Source organism: Xiphias gladius, chromosome 14, assembly GCF_016859285.1.
Source record: "Xiphias gladius isolate SHS-SW01 ecotype Sanya breed wild chromosome 14, ASM1685928v1, whole genome shotgun sequence".
In the NCBI taxonomy this organism is placed as follows: Eukaryota; Metazoa; Chordata; class Actinopteri; order Istiophoriformes; family Xiphiidae; genus Xiphias; species Xiphias gladius.
The window spans coordinates 12495695-12519513 of record NC_053413.1 but is presented as its reverse complement, the minus strand read 5'-3'; the positions used below and the strand labels follow the sequence as shown (position 1 = coordinate 12519513).

Genomic DNA, 23819 nt, shown 5'->3' with positions numbered 1-23819 from the left:
AAACCAGTCCGGCCTTTGCTCCAGACCAGGGGGCAGCGCTAATGCGCTAAAAGCTGCCCACCGCCTAAAACCGAAGAAGAGGCAGCCACTTAGGCATGCGCACTAGGAGTCTACGTTGGCGTGATCCTAACGTTGTGGAGTTGGTGAGTGTTTTGGACAAAGGCAACTGTTTATAAGATTTCCTGATGTATACTTATCGCTCTGTCGTGTAACTAACCAATTTATTACCACAAAGAAGGACCTAGCTATGTTTTACTCGTGGTTTTATCATTTGGATTTGTTAGTAGTCATTCATTCCTAGCTGGTAACACCATTAGCTTAGCTTCAGCATTGTCAAAACGCATCAGCTAACATACTGCAACTAACTGGATTTTGTAGATATTTATTCAGTAGAATGCTTCTGTGTTCTAGCTTTATAAAACCGATCTCTTTGCTGAGTTAAATTATCTCAATTAATTCAGAAATATTTGTTTAAATAACTTTGCGGTTACCCTTTTGCTTTACTTCCCAGCAGTTAGACCGATCCCTTGCAAGATAAGTTAGCGTAAAGAACTTATATTATTATTTCCTTTCATCTAGCCCTCAAAAGGTATACATGCCCATAAGACATTTACTTACATTCAAATCATAGTATGTTAAATGGCAAAAAAGGAAAATATCATAACAGCTAGTAGGAAGTCACAAATGGTGGTGTAACTCCAGACATGGTCTAACTCCAATCCTAGAATACATGATAGTACATTCATGGCAGCAGTGTGGGTTTTATGTCTCCCCAGTTAATCGGGAAGGATCTACTTGGAGTACCTGTCCAGTTGTGACTGGACACTCAAGTGTGGTTGTGTCTGCGTGTTTGAGTCCATCACCTTGCAGAGATGGATTTCCAGCATCGAGCTGGAGGGAAGACAGGGAGCGGCGGGGTGGCCTCTGCCTCTGAGAGTAACCGTGATAGAAGGGAGCGGTTACGTCAGCTGGCCCTGGAGACTATTGACATCAACAAGGATCCCTATTTTATGAAGAATCATTTAGGATCATACGAGTGCAAGCTTTGTCTGACACTTCATAACAATGAGGTGAGGAAGCACATAATTAAACTTTCCTCGATTATCTGAACTTGGTGTAATTTATTGTTACTCATATCTTAAAAATTACAAACTGCTCTCCTCTGCATGACAGGGAAGCTACTTGGCTCACACACAAGGGAAGAAACATCAGACCAACTTGTAAGTCCACCTCTTGTTTTTACCCTAACATTTCACACATGGAAATATAGATGCTGTTGCTTTGTCACTTAGGTTTTCGTTCAGTTTAATCAGTGTTTTCAGGGTTTCAGCACATGGCTGTGTGCTGAGGTCAGAGTTATTGCTCTGTCAAAACTAAGTGGGCCTTTTATACATAACTGCAGCAATTGAGTTCATGTAAAGGTTTTGCATATTAAGTCGTGTTTACAGTGACACCTCATTTGCCTGTGACTGAGAAAGCTATCAAATTGAACTTGTCCAGTGTGTTGATAAACAGTAAAAAAAAAAAAAAAAACAACTGAAAAAAAAACAACTATATGCTTTGTTTGTTTCAGAGCACGGAGAGCAGCCAAAGAGGCAAAAGAAGCTCCTGCTCAGCCAGCTCCAGCAAAAGTGAAAGTTGAGGTCAAGAAGTTTGTCAAAATTGGTCGACCAGGATACAAAGGTGAGCTGGCTTCATGGTTATGTATCAGTAAAGTCATTATTTAGTTTATGTGGATAGTGGTTTCACTGCAAATATATATATATTTTTAATACATGGTCTACATCTCTGTCTTCTTTATAGTAACCAAACAGAGAGACCCAGAGACCGGACAGCAATCTTTACTTTTCCAGGTTAGTGTGTGTGGTGAAAATCTCTATGTAATATCTGTTGAAATCTCATCTCAGATAGACTTAGCAAAATTCTGGAACGAAATAAAGTTGGTCCTAAACAGCCAGAAATAATAGCTGGAACATTTTTTTGTGTCACACTTATAGTTGGTCACATACCTGCAATTTCGCTTGTGTAAACTTGACAGATTTGATCTCGTTTGGAGTATTCTGCTTCCTTGTGAAGACAACATCTGTATACTTAAAATGTGTTGCAGAATTCAAAGCATCACCTCATGCTTCAAATTGTAATATTGCATACCGCAGCATATTTTTGTTGAACCATTGAGATAAGATTTTCAGAAGACAAATTTGTAAACTAGCTGTTTTCTTTTCTCCGTCCATCAGATTGACTACCCAGAGATCGCTGAAGGAATTGGACCAAGGCATCGTTTCATGTCTGCTTATGAACAGCGCATTGAGCCCCCTGATCGTCGCTGGCAGTACCTGCTGCTTGCTGCTGAGCCATATGAGACTATTGCCTTCAAAGTGAGTGGAAGCTGCACTACTGTTCCTGTTCTGTGTTACAATATTTTTGCCGCGAAATTAATGTCTTTGCTCTGTTAGGTCCCCAGTAGAGAAATTGATAAGGCAGAAAACCGCTTCTGGACCCACTGGAACAAAGAAACTAAACAGGTACTGAAAAGCTAATGGGCATTTTTTATCGCAAAGCTAATCTTGGTATTTTATTTTGAAAAATGGGAAATATGTGATTTAACCCATCATTTGTTATTTTTTTTCCCCTCCCAGTTCTTCTTGCAGTTTCACTTCAAAATGGAGAAAGCTATTCCCCAGTCCAGTGGTCCAGCACCTCCTGCAGGTGTGAAGCGCCCCCCTCCTCTCATGAGTGGAGTTGGACCACGCCCACTAAATGATACCATGCCCCCTCCCCCGCCAGGAGGGATGTCCGTCCCCCCTCTCCCACCTGGTGCCCCGGGTGCCCCCCAGATGCCCATGCCCCCCATGCCAATGAGACCGCCACCTCCTGAGGGCCTTACAATATCTAATAATTGATCATGTACCAATGGATTATGATTGCTATCTTTCGTGGTCTGCAGTCACACTGCCCTGCCTGTCTACAGTGTCCATCTCAGTTTAGATACTGCAGGTACATTCAGTTTTATTATTTCTTAAGATGATGTTTAAAGTCCACTTTTAGTAGATTTTTATACATTTGTTTGGTTAATGTAAATGTGTAGGGCAGTCTGTTATTGCAACAGTATAAGAATGACTGCTGTTCTGTGTAAATGCTTAAATTCAGATATCCTTTTAAGAGTCTGTTTTTGTAATTAAATGCCGTGGAGAAAAACATTTGCATCTCAAAGTCTGCTTTCACAAAGACATCAAACACAGAAAGATTTATTGATGTATCAAGTGATCGTGTGAGTGGGTCATAGCATAAGAAACACATTTTCTAAAAAGAGCAACACTGCAGAAGTTCCTGAAATACTTAGGCTCAGAATTACTTGTGATGATAAAAGCATGAATTCACAAATAGGACCCTTTAACTTGGCTCTTCGAAGCAGCTTTCAGATGATGGAGGTGGGGTTCAAAAATGACATACAATGGTCAAAATTTTGATTAAAAACACAAACATGATCCTTGTGGCCCATATTCTGGCAGTCTTGATAAGCTTCTGACTGAATAGGTCTTATATCTTTTAACACCTAATCAATAATGACAAACATTTCATATGAGACAGCATTTTCAATACCAGGATAATGCATAAATCAAGGCTCTATTACACAAAATCAGCAATCAAGCAAAGCAACAAAAAACTGTAATATATAAGGCTTTTGTGTATTCGACCATTTAACTGGAAACACTATATCTTTAAGTCTCAGTGGTAGTATTTTAAAGATTTGAGACAAAATCTAGCAGTTAATTCAGTGTTACCTCATTTTAGAAATGTTATCGAATCAAAGTAGGTGAATTAGAAAATGAATTGGTGTCTGACACAGAAGAAAGAATCAACTCTTCCCTTTTAAGGCTTTTTCTTCTCTTTCTTTTCCTCGAACCTTTTATTCTTCTTGGACGCTGTCTCCCCATCACCTTCATCTTCATCTTCACCTGCTGCTTCTTCAAAGTCCTCCTTTTTATCTCTTTCTTTCTTGTCTTCTGTTTCTTTATCCCTGGCCTTCTTGGCTCTCCTATCTTTTAATTTCCCATCTCTTTGCTTCATTAGTTTTTTGTCCAGCAGGGGCTTGTTTCTGAGACCTCTTGATGTTCGTGCCATTGCTCCTTTCTTTGACCTCCCTCTTTTGACTTCTCCATTGTCATTCTCTTCATCCTCATCCTCTTCATCATCAAGGTCTGGCAGCCACCAAAACATGACTTCCCACAGAGAAGTCTCAGGCTAGAGGGGGGAAGTGGGTGCAACGATATACACTGTGTAAATGTTCAATTGTTTTTTTTCAAGATTGAATAATAAAGCAATAAATAACCAATAGTAATTTACCTCTGGTAGTTGTCCTTTGTGTCGTAATATGCCTGAGTGTCTCACTGTTAGTCGAACTTCTTCCTCCTCCTCTACTGTCCCCCGACCACGCAAAGTTTCTGTTTTTTTTTTTTTGTTTGTTTTTTTAAAGAAACCACTCAGTTACAGCAGGCATGCAGTTCTTGTACCTCACGTTTTACTTTTGCTTGATAGTTTACTCACCATGAAGCCTCTGAAAGCCCGAAGTGAGCACCAGGATGGTTATGGCCACAAACAGACATCGGTTCAGAGTTACATTCTCCCACGGTGTTTCAATCTGGGTCAGGTTTTGGATGGACAAGGTTTTATGCAAGGATGCTGATTGAAGACAAGAAAGAGATGGAAAATTTCAGACTTTCCTGGGAAAAAGTTACAGGAAAATTTTTGGAAATATACTTACTCTCTTGCTGAGAGTTTTATGAGAAAACTTGTACCCCTGCTTTATCTTTTTCCTTAATATAAAGCTGAAGCCAGCAGCTGGCTAGCTTAGCTTAGCATAAAGACTGGAGACTTAGGGAAACAGCTAGCCTGGCTTTGTCCAAAGGTAATAAAATCTGCCAACCAGGATCTCTACAGTTCACATATTAACATGTCATATCTTGTTTGTTTGATCTGTACAAACGTGAAGTGTAAAAGCAACATAATGCCATTTTTACAGGGGGGTTACAGTATATGCCAGACAACTTCCTGGTAAGGTGCAGTGACTTCCACCAGCAATGACACACAACCCTCTTTAAAACAGTAAATTGTCATTTTTACACTTCACTTTTTGCACAGATTAAACAAACAAGATTTAATTTTTGAGCATTTGAGCTGCTGGTAGTTAAATTTGTCACCTTTGGACAAAGTCAAGCCAGCTATTTCTACCTGTTTTTTGTGCTAAGCTAACCCTTTGCTGTCTCCAGCTTACCATACAGATTTGAGAGTGGTCTCATCAAGCAAGCGAATCAACATATTTCCCAAAATGTTGAACAGTTTCCTTTAAAAGCTGCCAATGGTTGCAGGGAAGGATGGTAAAGACTCACTTGTTCTTGGGAAGCTGGGTTCTCTAGGTAAAGTATTGGGTTCTGCTCTTGGTTGCTGTGAAACTGGAGCCACTTCCTATGGGAGAACAACATGTAGCTTTGAAGAAAAGAGATATTAGGGATGTGAACACAGTGAAAAATTGTTCATGCCGGTTCTTTTCCGACTAACCTCTCTGATATTTCCTCTAGCGTACATCTCTGAAACAGGCAGATGGAGATTTACTGAGGGGTGATATCATAAAACATAAACAAGCAAAAGCTCAAACAATCAGGCCCTCAATCTGGAATTTATTTATCCACATATATTTAATGTATATTCATAAATTCATGTTGGCTGAACATATGTTTCATTTTATGAACCCATAATTTACACAAAATAGTCCAATGTGCCAGAGTTAATACTACGGATATACCACTAGCACTTCTGTGAGGCTGTACTTAAGCACTTAGCAGGTATAATTTTTACAATGGTATTTATCGTAATTTAGCATGTTAGCATTCTAACATTTGTTGATTAGTAGTCAACACAGAGTACAGCTGAGGAAACCAAAGTATTGGACAACTTAAAATTTTGACCTGATGATGGTACTGGATGAAAATTTCAGAGGATCACCAGCGTCATTAGGGTGCATCCTCTGTGGACCATCAAAGACCGTACAAAATTATTATTACTGGTCTTATTAGACTTCTAAGAGCTCTGTCTCACAAGAGGGAGTTTGGTTGTGTTTAGATGGACTATATTCATCTAACATGGCTGAGGTGCATTATCACTGTGTTACCTTTGACCAGGAGTCATATTTCAGTGGCTCCCTCTGCCGCTCCCAAGTATTTATAGAGTTATACAAAATATGTACAGTGGATGAATGGTTTTATGTGCAGGGATTACAGATCCTATGTATTTGTGTGTGTGTGTGTGTGTGTGTGTGTGTGTGTGTGTGTGTGTGTGTGTGTGTGTGTGTGTGTGTGTGTGTGTCTGTGTCGCCACCTGGTCTGTGGATCTTTGGAACAGGCTTCTGTGGAGGAGGATCTGCTCTTGGTGACCCTAACTCCTCCTCAAATGTCTCATAGCTTTCCTCCATCCCGTCCCTGACAGTGAGAGAGAGAGAGGAAGATGGAAGTAACTCAAAAGTAAGTTTGTTTTAAAATGATTTAGCAGACTTAGACATGTACATATCACACAAAGCTGTAGTCAGAGGCCAGTTCATCTTATGGATTATGGGTATTTTTAGAAATGCTTTTCTTGCCACCTGTTTCCTTCCAAAAACAAGGTGATCCAGTGGATCACAATGTTACTGCCTTTGTTCTTATCAGTACTCTTCACTGTGTACTACAGAAAAAGTTATTTCCTTTGTCTCATCAGTGCTCCAATTTGGCTGCACAAAATTATACAAGAAAAAAGGTCAACATCTCCAGTTTATGAATAAAATTGAAGGAGGTTCTAGACCTTCACATTTACAAATGAATGCTGTGAGGCCCTTATGTCTTACATGACATTTCTAAACGGACATTGAGCTAATGTCCTAGCAGCTATAAATAGATGAAGCAATGCCTCTGGAGAGACAGGTGGATACACACTGCATATAAATTCCCAAAAAGAAAAATGCCTGACGTTATAAGCCTCTACTGTGATAAAGCATAACCTCTGACCATGATTAAAATAAAGACCTACCTGCCTCCACATTTGGGGTCCACTGGACAGCGTCGGGGAGCCTTTGTCACAGTGCCCGTTGTTCCTCTGCTGAGATGGCAGCAGAGTCATGCTCTGAACTGTCTGACAGCCAAGCACAGGTGCTGGAGAATGAAAAAACAAAAAGCATTAAGTGTCAGTCAGAGGCATTGACTGAGGCAAGGTTGACATTGGTTGCGCCATACAGCTGTCACATCTCAGGAGAGGGTTGAGAGGGGGAAATAAGGCCACAGGTTGTAACAAATTGTTCTAAACTGCAGGCCATGTTGGAAAAACCTGATTAAAATTTTTGTTTTATTTGTTATCAAAGGAGTTATGCTGCATCAAACCCACAGATTTCGAGAAACTAAGGCAATTCCCCTGTAAATAAAAACTGCAAAAATGGTTTTGTTTTCTTTTCCATTCAACAAAAACAACAAATGAACAAAAAAGTGCCACGAATGAAAAGTGTAGATTTTATTTGATATGCTTTGGATAATCCTCCACTGTTTGTCTGAATATTAACCAGCAGAGAGCGCCACTGTACTTGGAAGATGGAGTTTTAAACTGCTCTAGTCTATAGATGAAGTCTGTAGTCTGTCAGACAGACTGGTCATCACGAACCTTAACAGAAGGACTGACCACATTTTGTTCTTATGAGCTGACCATCACCCGCACACTCTGGATCAAGCACTTTAGACACACATGGCCATTATGTCAATTATTCCTTTTTAACAGATTATATTCATGCAGATGCTTTAGTGCATCTTTCCTCAACCTATATATATATATTGTTCATTAAATGAGGCAAGAAGGTATCCTAATGTTGCTTGTGTTGATTTTGAAGCGTTGAGGCGAATTCACCACTTTACACGATATGTAGGCCACTAACAAGGAGCTGCGTAAACAGAAAAAGTAAAGATGATTAGGCTCTATCAGGGTGAGGTGGTTGCAGGCCACCTTTATGTGCGAGGGGAGAGGAAGTGTGGGTAAACAGACTAGTGGCAGTGTGTGTGACTCATACCTTTGCTGTGACTCTGCCTAATTCCAGATGAATCACACGTCGCTGCACCCTTCAGTAATCACTCTGAGTTGGACAAAAGGTTTAACCTTTGCTGTGGGTAGGCAGACCAAGATAAAAGCAGGGTGTCAAATGGTACCCAGGGCTGCTTCATATGATGCATCATATTTTATATGACATAATGTAGAAAAACTGACACAACCAACCTGTGTCAGTAGTGGTGCTTTTGTCAAAATTAAGACATGTCAAACACATTTTCTCCAGTAAATCACGCTTTAATCATCAAATGTTTATGACTATCTTGGCCTCATTAAGGTGGTTCCTGAAGATGTTTCCAGTTTCCTTATGTAAAGTCCATCAATCAGTCGTGCGACTTATAAATCACCATAAATACTGAAAATACAAGACATTACCATCATCTTATTAGAAGAGTTTCTAGCTATGCTAGTGGTATAGCTCTGCTGTATGGATGGTAGGTTGTTGTACTTTGTCTTGTGTTAATTAGCCAATGTTAGTATGCTAGCACACTAAACTTAGATGGTGAACATGGGAAACATTATACCTGCTCAACATCAGCGTGATAGCATTGTCACTATAAGCATGTTAGCATGCTGATGTTAGCATTTAGCTCAAAGGATTGCTCTGTCTAAGTACAACCACCCAGAGCTGCTAGCATGGCTTTAGATTCTTAGACTTGTTACAAAATTCAATGTTGAATCTTGGATAATGACATTTATAGGGGAAATATAAATGCATTTTGCAAAATACAATATTACATTTTAACCCATAGTTGGTATGTTGAATCTCAATTTTCACCCTCATTTTTCAAGCTAATTTTCCAAAACAGGATATTCAAATTTCCTCCATGTCATAATACTTAGATCTTAATATATTAGTTAAAAATAACCTTAACATATTTCTAAGTTAGGGGATGTTTTTTTGTCATGGGAGTCAACAGGTCACTCCTTTAACTCAAGTTCACATTCATCTCAAAATGACCAGTTTTGCATAAAATAAAAAAAATCTAAAATATAACAATATAATCCAGTGGACTTTCAAGAGCCTATTCAAGTGCTATGCACACGTGCTCTCATCACAATCACAACAAACCCTTAACAGATTTAAGTTTGTTTATTGTGTTTGTTCAAGTTACAAAGTGTGCAGTATGTTATGCATTTGTTTGTGGATGTGTTGTAGGTTCTCATAGTCCAGTAGACAGAACACACACTGAACACTACAGTGGAGTCGTGTGTTTTTCTAGTCTCATTATGAGCTTGTCTGAAGACTTAATTGACCAAATGCACACTCTCTCTGCGCTGATTTGTCAGTGCTTATTAGTCCTAAGGATATGGCCTCACAACTAGTTAGAGTTCATCATTTGTTTGAACACTTCTGTCAATTACCACTGATTGAAGAGCATTTGATTAGGGTAAAAGTATTCTTCCAACTTAAGGCTGCCACCATCAAAATGAGATTGACACATTTACCCTTTAATGTCAGTAAGTAATCAAAGTTCCTTCCAACTGAAAAAAAAAGTTGAATTGTGCCAAGTTTGGGCCAAAGTCTTAAAGAATGTTTCAAGGGCAACACAAGTCTCCCATGGACACATTGTGCCCAATAATAAAGTGAGCAAACATTGCTCGCAGATATCTACGTTCCAAATTAAGGCACTGGAGAGATCCGAGCTTGGTGAAACTTTTTGTCCCCTTTTGTCCTTACATAATGGGGACTGTGCTCAGAGGACAGACTGACTGTTCAGCACCCATAGGGAGCTGCTTTATGCCCTCCCTCGCTGAAGAATATGGTGGAGCGTGAAACAACATTAACTGTAGTCTGTATGGAACTCAAAGGCTTGAATGATTTACGGGGACTTCAGTTAATATTGGATTTAATTATTTTGTTTCGGTTTGATGTCATTGTGAAAGAAAAGCTGACGTGTCTTTAAAAAACTAACATTAGAGATGATGTTTCCAGAGCGGTAGACTTCAGAGTTGGACATGAGTCCAACTCTGAACTCAGTATGCTTCAAACTAAGCTGACAATCTGACACATTTGCCCAGTTCACGAAACAACTGGTTGTGTGTGCAGAGGTAAGAGAGCATGCAGGATTTGAACATTTCTCTCAACCTCTCCTTTTTCACTCTTACATTTACTTCCGTCACTTGTGTGCACAACCGAGTGCAACACGATGAAAGCTTTTTTGCTTTTGAGAAAGTGTACACCGTTTTATCCGCACTGTATTCTTCATCGAGGCTTTTCGAGTGTGATTACTCTAATGTGATAAATGCTTTTAGATGCTTAATGCTTAAGACTTGACTTGTACTTTACTGTTCAGGTGACTTGATTTTCTCCCTAGAGACCTAGGTTCACACACCAACACCAACATTCACACTCATGTTTGAGTGTGAATGTTATGAATTTAGATCATATATGCTGACAAGTGTTTTTGTGCTGACCAAGCAGCACAACTCCCCTTAGAGACTTCATACTGTATGTATAGAATAAAGTGAACCCATACATCTTTAATGTCTCCTATTAAACAGACTTTAAACTGTTTTACTCACATTCTATTTCCCATTAATTTTTTACAGGTTTTTTAGTGCTTAATTAACTGTTTCTATATGTCATTTTAAAGTAAAACCATTAAAAAGGCTTTTAAAAAATTATTATGCACAAAAAAAGCAGCTGCCACAATGAGAGTAAGTCAGTGGGACCGAACCAACAACCCTCATTTGCCAGACATCCTCACAGGACAAACTGCCCGCCTTCCAGCACCGATGTCTGCCTGTGTGTTAAACATCCACCTTCTCAGATGGGCTGACAGTGTAAAACCTGTATTTGAAGAGGAAGAGCACGGATCCCCAAGGACTCATTCATATGTCTCACTGCTGCTCACCTTTCATTTTGTATCTCAAACCAAAGCCTTCATGTTCTCTTGGAGCCACTGTGGGACTCACTCTGTATCTCTTCAGGCAGCTCACTCAGCCTTTGATCTGTCAGAGACCAAAACATGTAACTGATTGGATCGTAAGTGTGAGTCCTTCCGGGTTCACGAGGGAGACCACTCTGCTGGAATCCGCACTGTGCCCTCAGGCAGATAAATGTTAAAATGTCCAAACGATGTGATAATCTGCCCCTCATTTTCCCATTGTGGGAAGGGGAAACAGGGGTGTAGCGTCCAGAGAGATATGTCTGGGAAAGGAGCTGGGATGAGAAGCTGACCCAGAGGAATGCCGGGACAGGCTGGTGGATGACTCTGGCAGGGGGTATGGGATGATCTGAGAAGGAGATTAGGCGAAAGATTTTCATCATGTGCAGGCTTTGTGTTTCCTCCCATTGATCTTTTCCCCCAAATATCTTGAAGCCTTGTTTCATCATTATGGGATGAGCGCACAGGAGTTCTAGGGAAGATGGGAGAGGCAAAGAAGAGAGAAGAGTAATTGGTGAGAGATATTGGATTCCTTAAAAGTCAATGGGAATTCAATTGGTAGTGTTTGATTGTGAATAAGTTCAACTTTTCATCTCCCTGCTACAGAGCCCGTTGCTGATTTTAATGTAACTTTGATGCTGAGTTGATAAGATCCTGATATGTTTTGTTTTAGTATGCTACCACTTACCTTATCTCTGGTTTTGTCTTCTCCTTCATAAACTTTCTTCCTAACTTTCACCTTGTAAAACTGGTTCAACACTTCAATTCATTTTTCTTTGTATCTCTTGGGAGGCACGACTTTAGTGATGGGCTATTTCTCAGAAACAAATCACTTCAATGTCACGGTCAAACACCACAGTTGCTTGGCCTTAATATGCGCAGGTTTCTCTTCCCTCTCTTCCTTTCTGTATCTCGTTGTGTCTGTAGTTCACTTTATTGATGGAGTAATTTGCCCTGAGATTGTACTGCGGTCTCTCGGGTGCTATGTGTATTAATTACCATCTATTCATCTGAGGCTGTTCAGCTTTTCAGTATGCTCCAGAGCAGCAGTTCCAGGCCAGTGCTTCACAGCCTCTGTCAGAGCCCTAATGCTCTTGTAGAAACGTGTGCACCTGTGGGAGACGGGTAATGTGAAACCTCATGCACCGAGGAAGAGTGTGATTTATTACTGCTGCTCAGTGGTGACCAGGACCTCAACATCTGGAAGAGACACCGCACACACATAAGTGCGGACGTGCAAGATTTTGAGCTTTGATCACATGATGAGTCCATATATAAGACGCTTTTTGTCTTCACTGGGGTCTTCAACGCCCCTAGTCATGCATGTGAATGTTAGTTGTGAAGGCTTATAATCAATAACTCATTCCAGTGTCATAAACTCATTATGAATTTGTGAAACTGCTAATTAATTTCAGATAAAACTTTAATTTGTATGCAATGAAATGAGACAGGAAGATGGAGAGAGAGGAGCAAAAGTAATTTTTTGGGAGGGATGTGGGTGGCAGGGAGTGGAGATGGGGGGGGTCGGGTGTAGACATAAAACACATACACATGAAAGAAAGAGCGGGGGGGGGGGGGCTTCAGACTGGTTGGTGTTAACTGTGTTATTATGTTAGACTATTTGATGTTGTTGCAAATATAGAAGTAATTTGCACCCTGATTCCCACTCCACTACCGCCACTCCTCTGAGCCTCTGAGCCTAGAAAATAGAGAGAGTTGTATGGACAGGTAGTTCTCTCTCTTTGAGAATGCAAGCTCAGGTTCATCATGCACCTGGTTTTCCCAAAAATTACAGTTTTAATCCTGCATTGCTATCTCACTCTTATATTACAGCTGTTAAGAGGAATGACTGCTGCATGACAACATCCTAAACCCAGCTCTTAACTCATCTATCAGCCGTCTTCTCAGCCTACTCGAGGAGCCTAACATGTGCTTTTTTTTTTTTCATCAGTGGCAGTGTTCAGCGTGTGATATCTAAAAAATAATCCTCTGAGATTTGGTAAATTACAGGAAGGCAGGTTTGACAAAATGTCCTGCACATGCTCAGGCTTGTTACAATACTTGGATGTTTTACTAAAGCAGGGGTAAAATACTGTTTAATTAAAAAAGTGTTCAAGTAAATGTGAAAAGTAGGTTATTAAAAATATAGATTTTTTAAATAAAAGTGAGCCCTGACCAAATCCAACAGATACAAAACATATTTTTGAATTGAGATCTGACTTTTCAAATATGTATGAACTATGTATAAAATATGTATGAGATTCAGTTGAGAAGATAATCTCACCACAAGGGCATTTTAGTAGCTATTGATCATATCACGTATCACATAGTGTTTATCAGTGCATGCAGTTTTCCCATGTGTCCTTGGAATCGTATTTTTCTTTCTTTAAATTCCATGACAAATGGGAAAACTACATCTGCTGATGAAAACCATTCAATATGATCGAAAGCTCACAATTGCTCTTTATATACTTGTTTCTCTGGGGAGGTTTGGCTGAGCGATGGGCTCTTTTCACTTGCCTCCTCATCACAAAAGGCTCTTAAAAAATGAACGCTAAAAGACTGTAAACTGCACCAGAGAGTGTGTGATCATATGCCGGTGTCACTGTGTTTCTAGATGATGAGTTAGACAACAACTAGATATATACATAGATTTTTAGACAGATGTGATGTACATTTGTGAAACAATACAAAAGCATGGAGATCTTATCCTCAGAATTATGGATAATTTCAGATTGCAACAAAGTATAGAGCAAGACACGGGTTTTGTCAATAAATTTTTATTTCTTTAGTATTTATCACTTTTACTGTATAGTGTATCTCTATTTTATGTGTTTATTTTGTCTTTTATGTGACGTATTTTATTAAATGAAAGCTGCTACAGTATAAGGTTTTGTAGGGAACAAAAGGCTTTAGAGACACTGTTCACATCTGTTGTCATTTTCTAGTCTGATTATTATTCACAAGCTTCATTTGTGATCTCGGTTATAACGTGTTTTTCACAGCCTTTCTGCCTCATTCTGAAACTAACATTGCTACCATTTTTCTTTTCTTTCCCTGAGATATTTTATCTGCCGTTCCCCTCGAAGCCTCGCTCCCTCCACCGTGTTTGTGTGTGAGCAGCCTTTCAGCAGGCCCCTGGTTGTCAACTGATTGTAGATAATTACAGCTATTTGACTGCAGCTTTCAAATCCAGTCCTTTCTGGAGGCACTTACAGAGGGAGAACATGCCAAGCGGGGGCCCTTAAATGCCTCTGCAGTTAGCTACAGACACAATGGCACAGGGAGTATGATGGAATACAAATCATACATCTGACTGATGCTAGTGCTGTCAGGTATTCACAGATAAAGCTGTCCTATATGGATAAATCTTCTACATGTAAACAGCACAAGAGTGCATTTATTTAGTATCTGAAGAACTAAAATTGAAGGAGAAATAGCAATGATGCGAAATTATTACCATCATAAACATTAAAAGATGCAACTCAGTACTGCAGCAAATTATAAAATCATTCCTTTTTTTTCAAGATCCAAGCATTTTTCGGGAAGAAATGATACAAAACGTTGTTTAGTCTTTGAAATGTATGTAAAAATAGCCATACGTGGCATGAATGGCTTGCTGTTATATTGAGAAGTAAAATAAAGCAGCTAGTGATAATTTGGTGGCTATCTCAGTGGAAACCGAGTTCTTTCTCTGTCTAGTTTGTAGAAAGTGGCCTGTGCTCTCACATATTATGACCCTAATCCTGGTTTGAAGGAATGTAATTGTTCTTGAGCTGTCGTACATTAGCTACATGCCTCTCAGCCCAGTGCTATATCCAGAACAGTAGGAATGAGTCAGACTCTTTGTGATGACAGCTCTCCCCGTCTTTCTCTGTCTCCCTCTCTTTCTCTCACATCCTGTCTGACACTTCTTTCTCTTCCCCTTCTTTTTGGTCTCTGCTTGTTGTCTTCTGCGTCCTCTCTCCCTCCCTCTTTCGTTGTTTCCTGCTTACATAAGCTGCGTTGTGTTCAGTGACAGTAGAGACTTGAGGACTCATCACAGCCCTCACTCAACAGGAACTCCCCCCTTCTGTCTGTCTCCTCCTTGTTTCTTGGGGAGCCATGACAGCTGCACACTTGACCGCAGGCAAAAGTGGATAATAGCAAGAGACATCAAAGCAGAAAAAAGATGTGCGCTCTCTTTCCATCTTTCTCCATCTCTCTCCCACATACCCCTCTTCTCTCTGAGTCTCATTTGACATACATGAGGTGCATTACTTTCAAAGTGGGAAAGTTCAAAGCCATAATTTGTTATATATATATATATATATATATATATTTATATATATATATGGGTTGACAGAACGGGTAAGGGCATGTCTGTTGGAGGTTTTAAGAAAAATCGTGTATATAATAAGAACACTGAGAAACTTTAAAGGACTTTTTTCCCCAAGTCTTTCTTGAGGCAATTTTCACATGCCAATATGTACACTGGAAGAGTTATTAATGTAATCATTCCTATTGTCCATACTGGCAGTGAAGAGTAAGTGATGTTGGACAAAATCCAGCATCTCCTCTCAGAGAGGAGGAATAATTACAGCCACCAATAACTTGTTCAGTGTACATAAGAGCACGTGAGAATTGTTTTAAGACAGGCTTGAACAAATCTGAACCTATCCTACAAGCCATAATTGTAGGATTTCTTTTTCACTGACACTATAAAATTCCTCTTTTTGTATTAGTCTTATGAAAAGCAGTAAAATGTCAGTAAATAAAAAATGTGGTATATCACTAACAGTCTGTCAGATATTTAGCTGTTAAGCAACATTATGACAGGCTGATGAGAATATAAAATAGCCACTCGTCTCAGTTTGTATTTATGGGTTGTGAAATGAGGCAGCCAGAGAAAAAGCAGGAGATAGAAGAACTGTGGAGGGTAAGATGGTAGTAGATATACATGAATATTGAACTGAAATATGCCCCTGGTCTCCTTCAGGCTTGTATGGAAGGTGGAGACTCAGATGCATGCACACACAAACACACACACTCTTACAAATGGGCAAGCCTTGCTTTTTGTTTATCTCAACGCTGCAGGCACTCAGACAAGCCCCTCTGATTTCACATGTAGGCTCACATATGTGACTGCTATGCCCACTGAGTGTTTCCTGGCACCTGATGACAGATTTCTTGTTGCCCGTTAGCTGAGTGTGTGTGCACGTTGTACATGCCTGTGCACACTTGTATGCAGTGATGAGAAAAACACAAGAACCAGCAGTAATTTTCAAATACTCGGACAACAAGGATGCTTTCAAACACATTGAAAGCATCCTTCTTATATTCTTTTGTATGTGTGAATTGTTAGACAGGTGAGAAGGATTTGCTGTCGCCTCCTTTGATTCACCCCCCGTGGGCTATTTGCATCATTGTGACCCTGTAATGCCATCACAGATCATCTAGAAAATTTGGTGATTATCAGGTTTTTTTTTTTTTTTACTTTCATGCTCGGGAGTTGTGCTTCTATATGTGTGTATTTGGCAGTTACAGTAATGCAGGGAGCCAGATGTACAGCCCATTTCAAGACAGAACAGCAATGAAAAATAACAATCAATATGCAGATCAATATGGGGGGGTGGATGTGTGACTGGCTGCTTGTGTACTGTGTGCATAACGGGCCGTCTGCTGGATTGTGTATTTGTCTTTCTGTTTATGTGTACCTGCAGCTGGTGATAAGAGGGTGATCAATGTATGCCTCGTAACAACAGTCCAAGACTGTTTCCATCTCAGCTGTGCGTAGGAGTCCCATGCCAATGCCAAAATAAAGTAAGATCACCATTTATTTTCTCAGCGCAGTTAGAGTGCAGTAATTCATGCAAACCTGAGCCTCATTTGTCAATGGTTTCTTTTCTGTATGCGTGAAATGGCAAGACCTTTGACCAAGTGCTTTTTAATTTGTTAATATATCACAAGATAATTGGTGCCTCCTGTGAATGCAAACAGATCCTGGAACTACCAACCTTTCGGCAGATATGATGAATTATAAAACAAAAACAAACTGTGTTTTTTCAGCCATCACTTTGCCAAGACTTGTGCTGAGGAAACAATTCACTGTGTATGTGCTCTACATAACAATGAGGCCTGTATCAGCTGTGGCTTGCTAGGCTGCATTGGCACTGGTCTCAGGTGTTAGGTGGTCATGCTTGGCCAAAAGCAGCGCAGCCTGCATTAGCACACGTCATCTATCCCTCTCAGCCTCATTCTCCGCTGGGAGATAGGGCTCTCATCACTCACCCGTCTCCATCAGCCCCGGTGATTGGCTTATTATCAGATGTCCTGCACAGGGGAAAAATGGGCCATGCATCACTGCACACATTGTTGCTTCCACACACACGCACTTGTGAACCCCTGAACCTGAACCCCACACACTGACTACACAAACATACGCATCAAGGAACCTAGGATAGCACCTTTTTTGTCCCTGTCAGTTGTAATAGCCTAGTGGGACTCAGGCATGCACCTGAATGTGAATACACACTGGTGCACATACACTGCAGAAGAAGACACGGGCATCTCAGACACACTGGTCATTGACACACTGCCTATGCTGATGCTACAGAATTAAAAGCCTTCTCATAAAGACATATACAGAGGTTACCTTGATGCTAAATTAAGGTAATTTCACATGTCAAAAAAGCTTACTGATTACAGTTAGTGCTGCTCAGCATGTGAAAACAGTCATGTAATGTCCTTTGCTGCTGTGAAGGGGGCAAAGGACATAACCCTGAGGATGTCATAGGGATGTCATCGGGGTTATCTCGGCTATGAGTGCTATTAATGGACTACAAAACTCCCCATACATGTGCTTATGGAAGCAATACATAACACAGCTGAATACTGCACGACTGCAGCAGGCTATTTAAAGTGCATAGAAAACTAAAATGCCGCGTTACATTACATCACTGAGTTTATAGTGCAGTCAGATGCACAGTGTGCCAGCTGTTAGTACCTGTCTCTGTTTATGGAAAGATATGCTGGCTGTAGGCTTATGGGGTCTTTACTTCGTCCTCTGCTCCAAAATCTGTACGTAAAATCATTACCAAAGAGGAAACAACAAGGAGACAAGTGTCAAGGGCCTGTGCGGTGTCTTGGCTGTGCTCTTCACTGGATGCATCTGCAGCAGAGCGTGGCTCTGGTGTAATAAACTGCAGTGTGCTGGAATAATCTCTCCATGTTTCAGGTCCGATTTCACTTAAGCTATAGAGTGAGGACAGAGATAGAAAAATACAGGGTGTGAAAGTGTGGTGGCACAAGCTCCACGTTGGAGCCAAGTGGTCCAGGGATCAGCATCCTACCTCTTGTGTATAAGAGTGTGTAAGACACAGAGAAAGAGCTAGACGTAGGTGTGTGGCTTTGCCTATAGCAGAGGATATATTTTTCAGTCTGAGGTGAACAGAGGTAACCACCATAAGCTTCAACAGTCTCCCACCTTCCCTCTCCTTTATCCTCTTTGCACAATCCTGTCATTTTCTAGCCCCTCCGCCATCATGTCTGCAAAGGCACGCTAATTCTGCAAGCAATTTCATACTGTATTTCTGCCAAAGCCTCCATTTTCCCTTAACTTCTACCCACACACTTGTCAATTCTCCTCTACTTCACGCTTTAAATATTCTCATTTAGACCTCCCTCTTTCAGGCCCGTTAATCTCTCTCTCTGCTGCTCCAGTTCCCACCTTTCACTTTCCTCCTTTCCAGGATCTTTTCCTCTTTCTCTGTTCAATCCCTCCGTGCCCTTCTCACTGACCTCCTCCAACCTGGCTCTAAGCCTTCCTCCTCTAAAAGCTGTGAGATCACCGAGCGCTTAAACAGCATGGAGTTGCCCTGCTTTTCTGAGGGCTTGGAGAGCTTGAGGGTGTGTGTGGTTCTGTGTCTTTAATGTTTGTGTGTTTGTGTGTGTGTGTGTGTGTGTGTGTCTCAGAGACTGTCTGGGGAGTCATAAGTAGTACTGATGATGATTAATGTGCTGTCTTTTCTTCCGTCATGCAGATAGGACATCCTGGGAGGGGAAAGGCAGCACAAGGAAAGGAAGTTGGGCAGCAGGAGAGAGGAAGTCAGTTAATGAAAGAATTTGTTTCTACTATTTTAGAGGAGAGATGTGCCGATATGTCCATATTGGATAGAGCACAGTGTAGTTACATTAGGTACTTGTGATTTTTCATAGCAGAAAAGTTTCACCTTGTGTTCTTAAAGTAAATGCGGGGCAGCAGTGGAGTTGTAAAGGTGAGTAGAGGTCTGGAAAATGTGGGTGGCAGAGTTAAAGAAAGAAAACTTCTCACTTTTACTGCACTTTCCACTGGAGTGCCCTTTAGAAAAGTTCTTGGAGGTCAATACCAGTAGTTTTACATGTTTTTAGCCCGTCAGCTACAAACTGCATATACCTTTCTATCCTTCAAATAGCTGCTTAATTCACATAATTTTCATCTTCTTGTCAAAACATCCATATTTCCCTATGCTGGCCAAAAAAAACACCCATAAATAAATACATACATACATAAACAGACTAAATAAAGCAGAGTTAATTTTTATTGTGTCACATAATTTAAATAATGGACACCGATGTAGGAACTTGGAAAATGAAAGCGTATAATTTAAAATGTTCACGACTTGTTGTTAACGTAATTGTTTAAAACATGTATGGCCTTTCAATCCCCAACAATTGCAGCCACCAGAGCTGTGTAGGACTAAATGGACAACGTTGGCACACTGGACCACATTGAAGTATGAATGTGTTTATTTGTGGAAATTTAAGCTGAGGGGTTGATTATATAAAAAAAAAGAGTATCTGTGCTCAGCCCTTTTTTCGGGGTGAATTCTTTAAAAGAGAGAACTTGAGCGTATAGTTGTGGTTTATGAGGTGTGATACAGGCTTTGAAAAAATAATTGCAATTCTCCCTTGGAGGGTTGGGCTTGACTCCAGGTTACATTCTGCTTGCTAGGACTATAGAGCAGGTGGATGGAGGGTGATACAGACCTGGAAATTAATTAAAATCCTCCCTCTCCTCTTCTTCTCTTTTTATGCATACATAACCACTCACTGCTCATGACCACAGGGTTGAGAGCCGCAAAACTGGAAGGAGGGCAGAGAATGAAAGGTTAGAGTGGGGAGAGAGTGGTAGTAGAGTGATGAAGGTGAAAGATTAATTACCGCCTAGTCCTTTGCTAATAGGTTGCTACTCATAGTTATATCCACAGCCATCATTGTGTGTGTATGTGTGTGTGTGGGTGTGTGTAGGCATTTGTTAAGCCTTTATTCATCTACGGAGGGCTTACTGAGCTTGGTTTGACATCTGCTTCAACTTTGCACCTGGAAACTGCCCAATACATCCATCTCTGTCACCCACGTTTGCTACTAGAAACATCAGCTGCAGTTTTTGACAGGGGATACAGTTTCCTATATTAGATGCTAATTTAAAGGCTCTCAGCTTTTTACTATGAGTAATGACGTGTTGTATGAACACCAGAGTGAACTGTTACTCTACTGCTGCAAGCAGTCACTACATCACCGACCATCTGGAACCACATACTTTACAAAGATTTAGCTGTGCCACTTTCTGCTGTGACCAGCCCTTTATGGGGTTGTTTGCTTACATTGCCATGGAGATGCCATTGTAAATCACATCTGATCAAACCCCACCACATAGTCCTGACGAAGCAGTTTAGTGGAGTTTCAACTGTTCAAGATTTAAAAAAATAACGAGGATATTTTTTCCCCCAAATTTTAACAGTTGCTTATTTAGTCATGAATATTTAATTTTATGGAAAAATATCCAATATTTGAAACCAAATCTTCAGGGATTTTAAGGTAAATTCAGGAAATTGAGTTTTTAAGCAGGAGTATAGGAGCCTCCTTTAAAAACTGCTCCATTTAAACAAGGCCAAGTAGCTATTCATTTATTATTAATTAATTAATGGAAGCTCTAGTTTACACACATCATTTACATATATTTCAGCATTTGCCCCAAAACTACATGTGTTTATATTTATATGATGAAACCTTTTAGCAGCCGTAGTAATGATGACAGGAGCACGGTGGGAAGTAAGGTGATGTTATTATAGAGCGACAAAGTCTGCATAGGGAGGAGGTCAGGGTGGATGCCTTGTATGTTTGCTTGTAGACAAATTTCACAATCTTGCATTTCCACCTGACCTGCTGTACACGGAATAAAGACAAGTGCCTCAGCAAGTGTAAAGAGTCAACATTGTCCCAATAATTAATGCTAAAGTACATACACTAGTCCTTTGCAGTAATTCCTTTTCTGGCAAAATATGGGAACTATAAGTGTTTGTTGTCTTCTGGAGCCACAAAGATTTTCACAGCTTCTTTGGGATTCACATTAGCAACATCAAACTACAGCCACAGTATGCACTAACGTGTGTCTGTGTTACCCTTAACAGTGTGAGATTGGACCCTTGTTCTTGATTTTACTAAGTGCATACTGTCACCATGGTTCCTGGTACATGAAATTCATTCTTTTCACCTAGCTGAACACACCCACATATACACTTCTGATTACACTTTAATTCATTTGTGATATATCAGAGCAAAAATAATGTGCTTTTGTGTAAGTGTGTGAACAAAACAAAGCAAAGGTTTGGAATTTTAGAGAGAGATTGCATGTGGATCTGGATAGAGTGCGTGCGTGAGTGTGTGTGTGTGTGTGTGTGTGTGTGTGTGTGTGTGTGTGTGTGTGTGTGTGTGTGTGTGTGTGTGTGTGTGCGTGTGTGTGTGTGTGTGTGTGTGTTTGTTTGTTTGTGTGTATTTGAGTGCCTTCATTGGGTTTTTAATCAGGGCGTCACGCTCTCGGTTCTGATTAGGTACAGAAGGCCGGGCTCTCCAGCCGGCTGCTCCTGAACAACAACACCTTCTTAAAAGCAGATAATGCTTCGGCACTCACAGGCTCAAAGAAAATCAACATCTCTCCCCCTCTCACTCACCTCTCTCTCTGTTTCTCCTCCACATCTGCCGTCCAAATCAGATCAATGCAGTGAGAAAATGAAACTGCACAACAACAGGAAGGTGAGAGCGGATATGTCTTGAAAAAAAGAAAACAAGAGAGTCTAATATGAGGAGCAACCAATATGATTCAGTGTTGTGTCTTCTGTTTTCGTTTACATGCCACAAAACATTTTCAAAGATCATCAGATGCAGCGCACAAAGACACACACAGATGCACACAAACTGCAGAGTCTGTAACACACTGAAAGAAATGCACGGCCCCAATAATTGTGTTTTTGTGTTTGCGCGTCTGCAGTGACAATATGTGATCCTCACACTTCATCCCACATGTCACAAGACATTATTCTTGTTGCTTCCCATTAATTGACTCATCATTTTTTCATTTCATCTCTAGCCAGCATGTACAAGGGCTCCTCCAGGCTCGCTCCCATCTATTGGCGAGATTACGAGGAACAGAAAAAGGAAAGCAATGAAGATGAATATGTGCATGAACGATTGCACCTTATATATGTCTTTTTATGAATAGAAAAATGAAGTTTAAAGTGCGTGAAAAAAACAAAGCATATTTCTGTGTGCCGGCAGCTTTTCATCCAGTGAAGTTGGTATCACAAAATATGAGAATAGCTCTTATAACAGAGAGAGAGCAACTGTTCAACAATCACTCTTTTGTCTTCCCAGTACAATAATATTCGTAAATACAATTCAGGACCAGACACAATAGATGCAATGCAAGCCTGGGCACCCACACAATGTCACACAGCACAATCAAACCTATTGTGAAATGAGTAGATATCACAAGAGAATGACAATAGATTGACACAGATGATGACACAGAACTAGTTAAAATGCACTGATAAACTTATTTCCAAGAAGAGCAACAATAACACAGATAAGTTCTTCTCTCTCTACTTTTTTTGGCAGCTCACTAATGGGCTGTTCTGTTCATCTTTTATCTTTATGTATTATTTTTTGTATAAATAAACATATTTATTTTGGATACCTTTATTGTTAATCTCCTTCTGGGAATCCATGATGAACTCTCCATTTTAAACCATTACGATTTTTAGTTTTCAGCCAGGCTAGCAGCTCTGTGAGGCTGCATTTTAACCCAAACCATACTCTTTTCCTAAACGTAACGAAACCACGATCGTTCCATCGTTCCTTAACCTCATCTTTTTCATTTCTACCATGACAACAGAAGTCCTGTACGCCTGGTGCTGTAGGAGCGCTACGTTAGGAGATGGTCCTATATCTGAGAGTAGGGACAAGTTTTTGCACACTTTATTGGGTTGTAGATTTAATTGTAAATTGATTAAATAGCCATTTTGAGCGTCAGTCTACACTCATTAACCAATAATTGTGAAATATTTTTTTAGAAATTTGTGTAAATTTATTAAAAATCAAAAACTGAAATCTCTCATTTACAAAAGTATTCAGACCATTAATTCAGTAATTTGTAAAAGACCTTAGCTATAACTTCAAGTTTGCTAGGGTAAGTCTCTACAAGCTTTGCACACCTGGATTTGGGCAGTTTGTCCCTTTCTTCCTGGTAGATCCTCTCAAACTCCATCAGATTGGACGAGAAGTGTCTCTGAACCGCCATCCGCAGGTCTCTCAGCAGATGTCCTATGGGGTTTAAGTCTGAGCTGTGGCTAGGCCAATCAAGGACAGGCAGAGACTTGTCCTGAAGCCACTCCAATATTGTCTTGGCTGTATGCTTCAGGTCCTTGTCACAATGAAAGGTGAACCGTCGTCCCAGTCTCAGGTCGCGTGCACTCTGGAGGAAGTTTTCTTCTAGGACTGCTCTGTAATTGCCTGCAT

At 40.3% G+C, this 23819-nt stretch overlaps 2 protein-coding genes across 3 annotated transcripts; one reads left to right on the top strand and one right to left on the bottom strand.

The window, feature by feature from the left end:
• Window positions 1-12: 12 nt before the first annotated feature.
• sf3a2 (splicing factor 3a, subunit 2) lies at window positions 13-3200 on the top strand. Of its 2 annotated transcripts, none has more exons than XM_040143058.1 (8): window positions 13-143; window positions 777-1070; window positions 1174-1220; window positions 1574-1683; window positions 1804-1853; window positions 2238-2378; window positions 2457-2525; window positions 2640-3200. In XM_040143058.1, the coding sequence occupies exons 2-8, from the start codon at window positions 873-875 to the stop codon at window positions 2901-2903; spliced, it is 879 nt and encodes a 292-aa protein (XP_039998992.1). In that variant the 5' UTR covers window positions 13-143; window positions 777-872; the 3' UTR covers window positions 2904-3200. The 2 variants fall into 2 exon arrangements, with proteins under 2 accessions (XP_039998992.1, XP_039998993.1); XM_040143059.1 differs by having other exon boundaries at window positions 20-143; window positions 755-1070.
• A 149-nt stretch (window positions 3201-3349) lies between these two features.
• On the bottom strand, window positions 3350-23601 carry LOC120798953 (junctional sarcoplasmic reticulum protein 1). The gene is made up of 7 exons (XM_040143750.1): window positions 23516-23601; window positions 20077-20108; window positions 7060-7181; window positions 5391-5466; window positions 4549-4683; window positions 4348-4445; window positions 3350-4245 (listed from the first exon to the last, which is right to left on the bottom strand). Exons 1-7 carry the CDS (start codon window positions 23599-23601, stop codon window positions 3874-3876), a joined length of 921 nt encoding a protein of 306 aa, XP_039999684.1. The 3' UTR covers window positions 3350-3873.
• Between the last annotated feature and the right edge of the window lie 218 nt (window positions 23602-23819).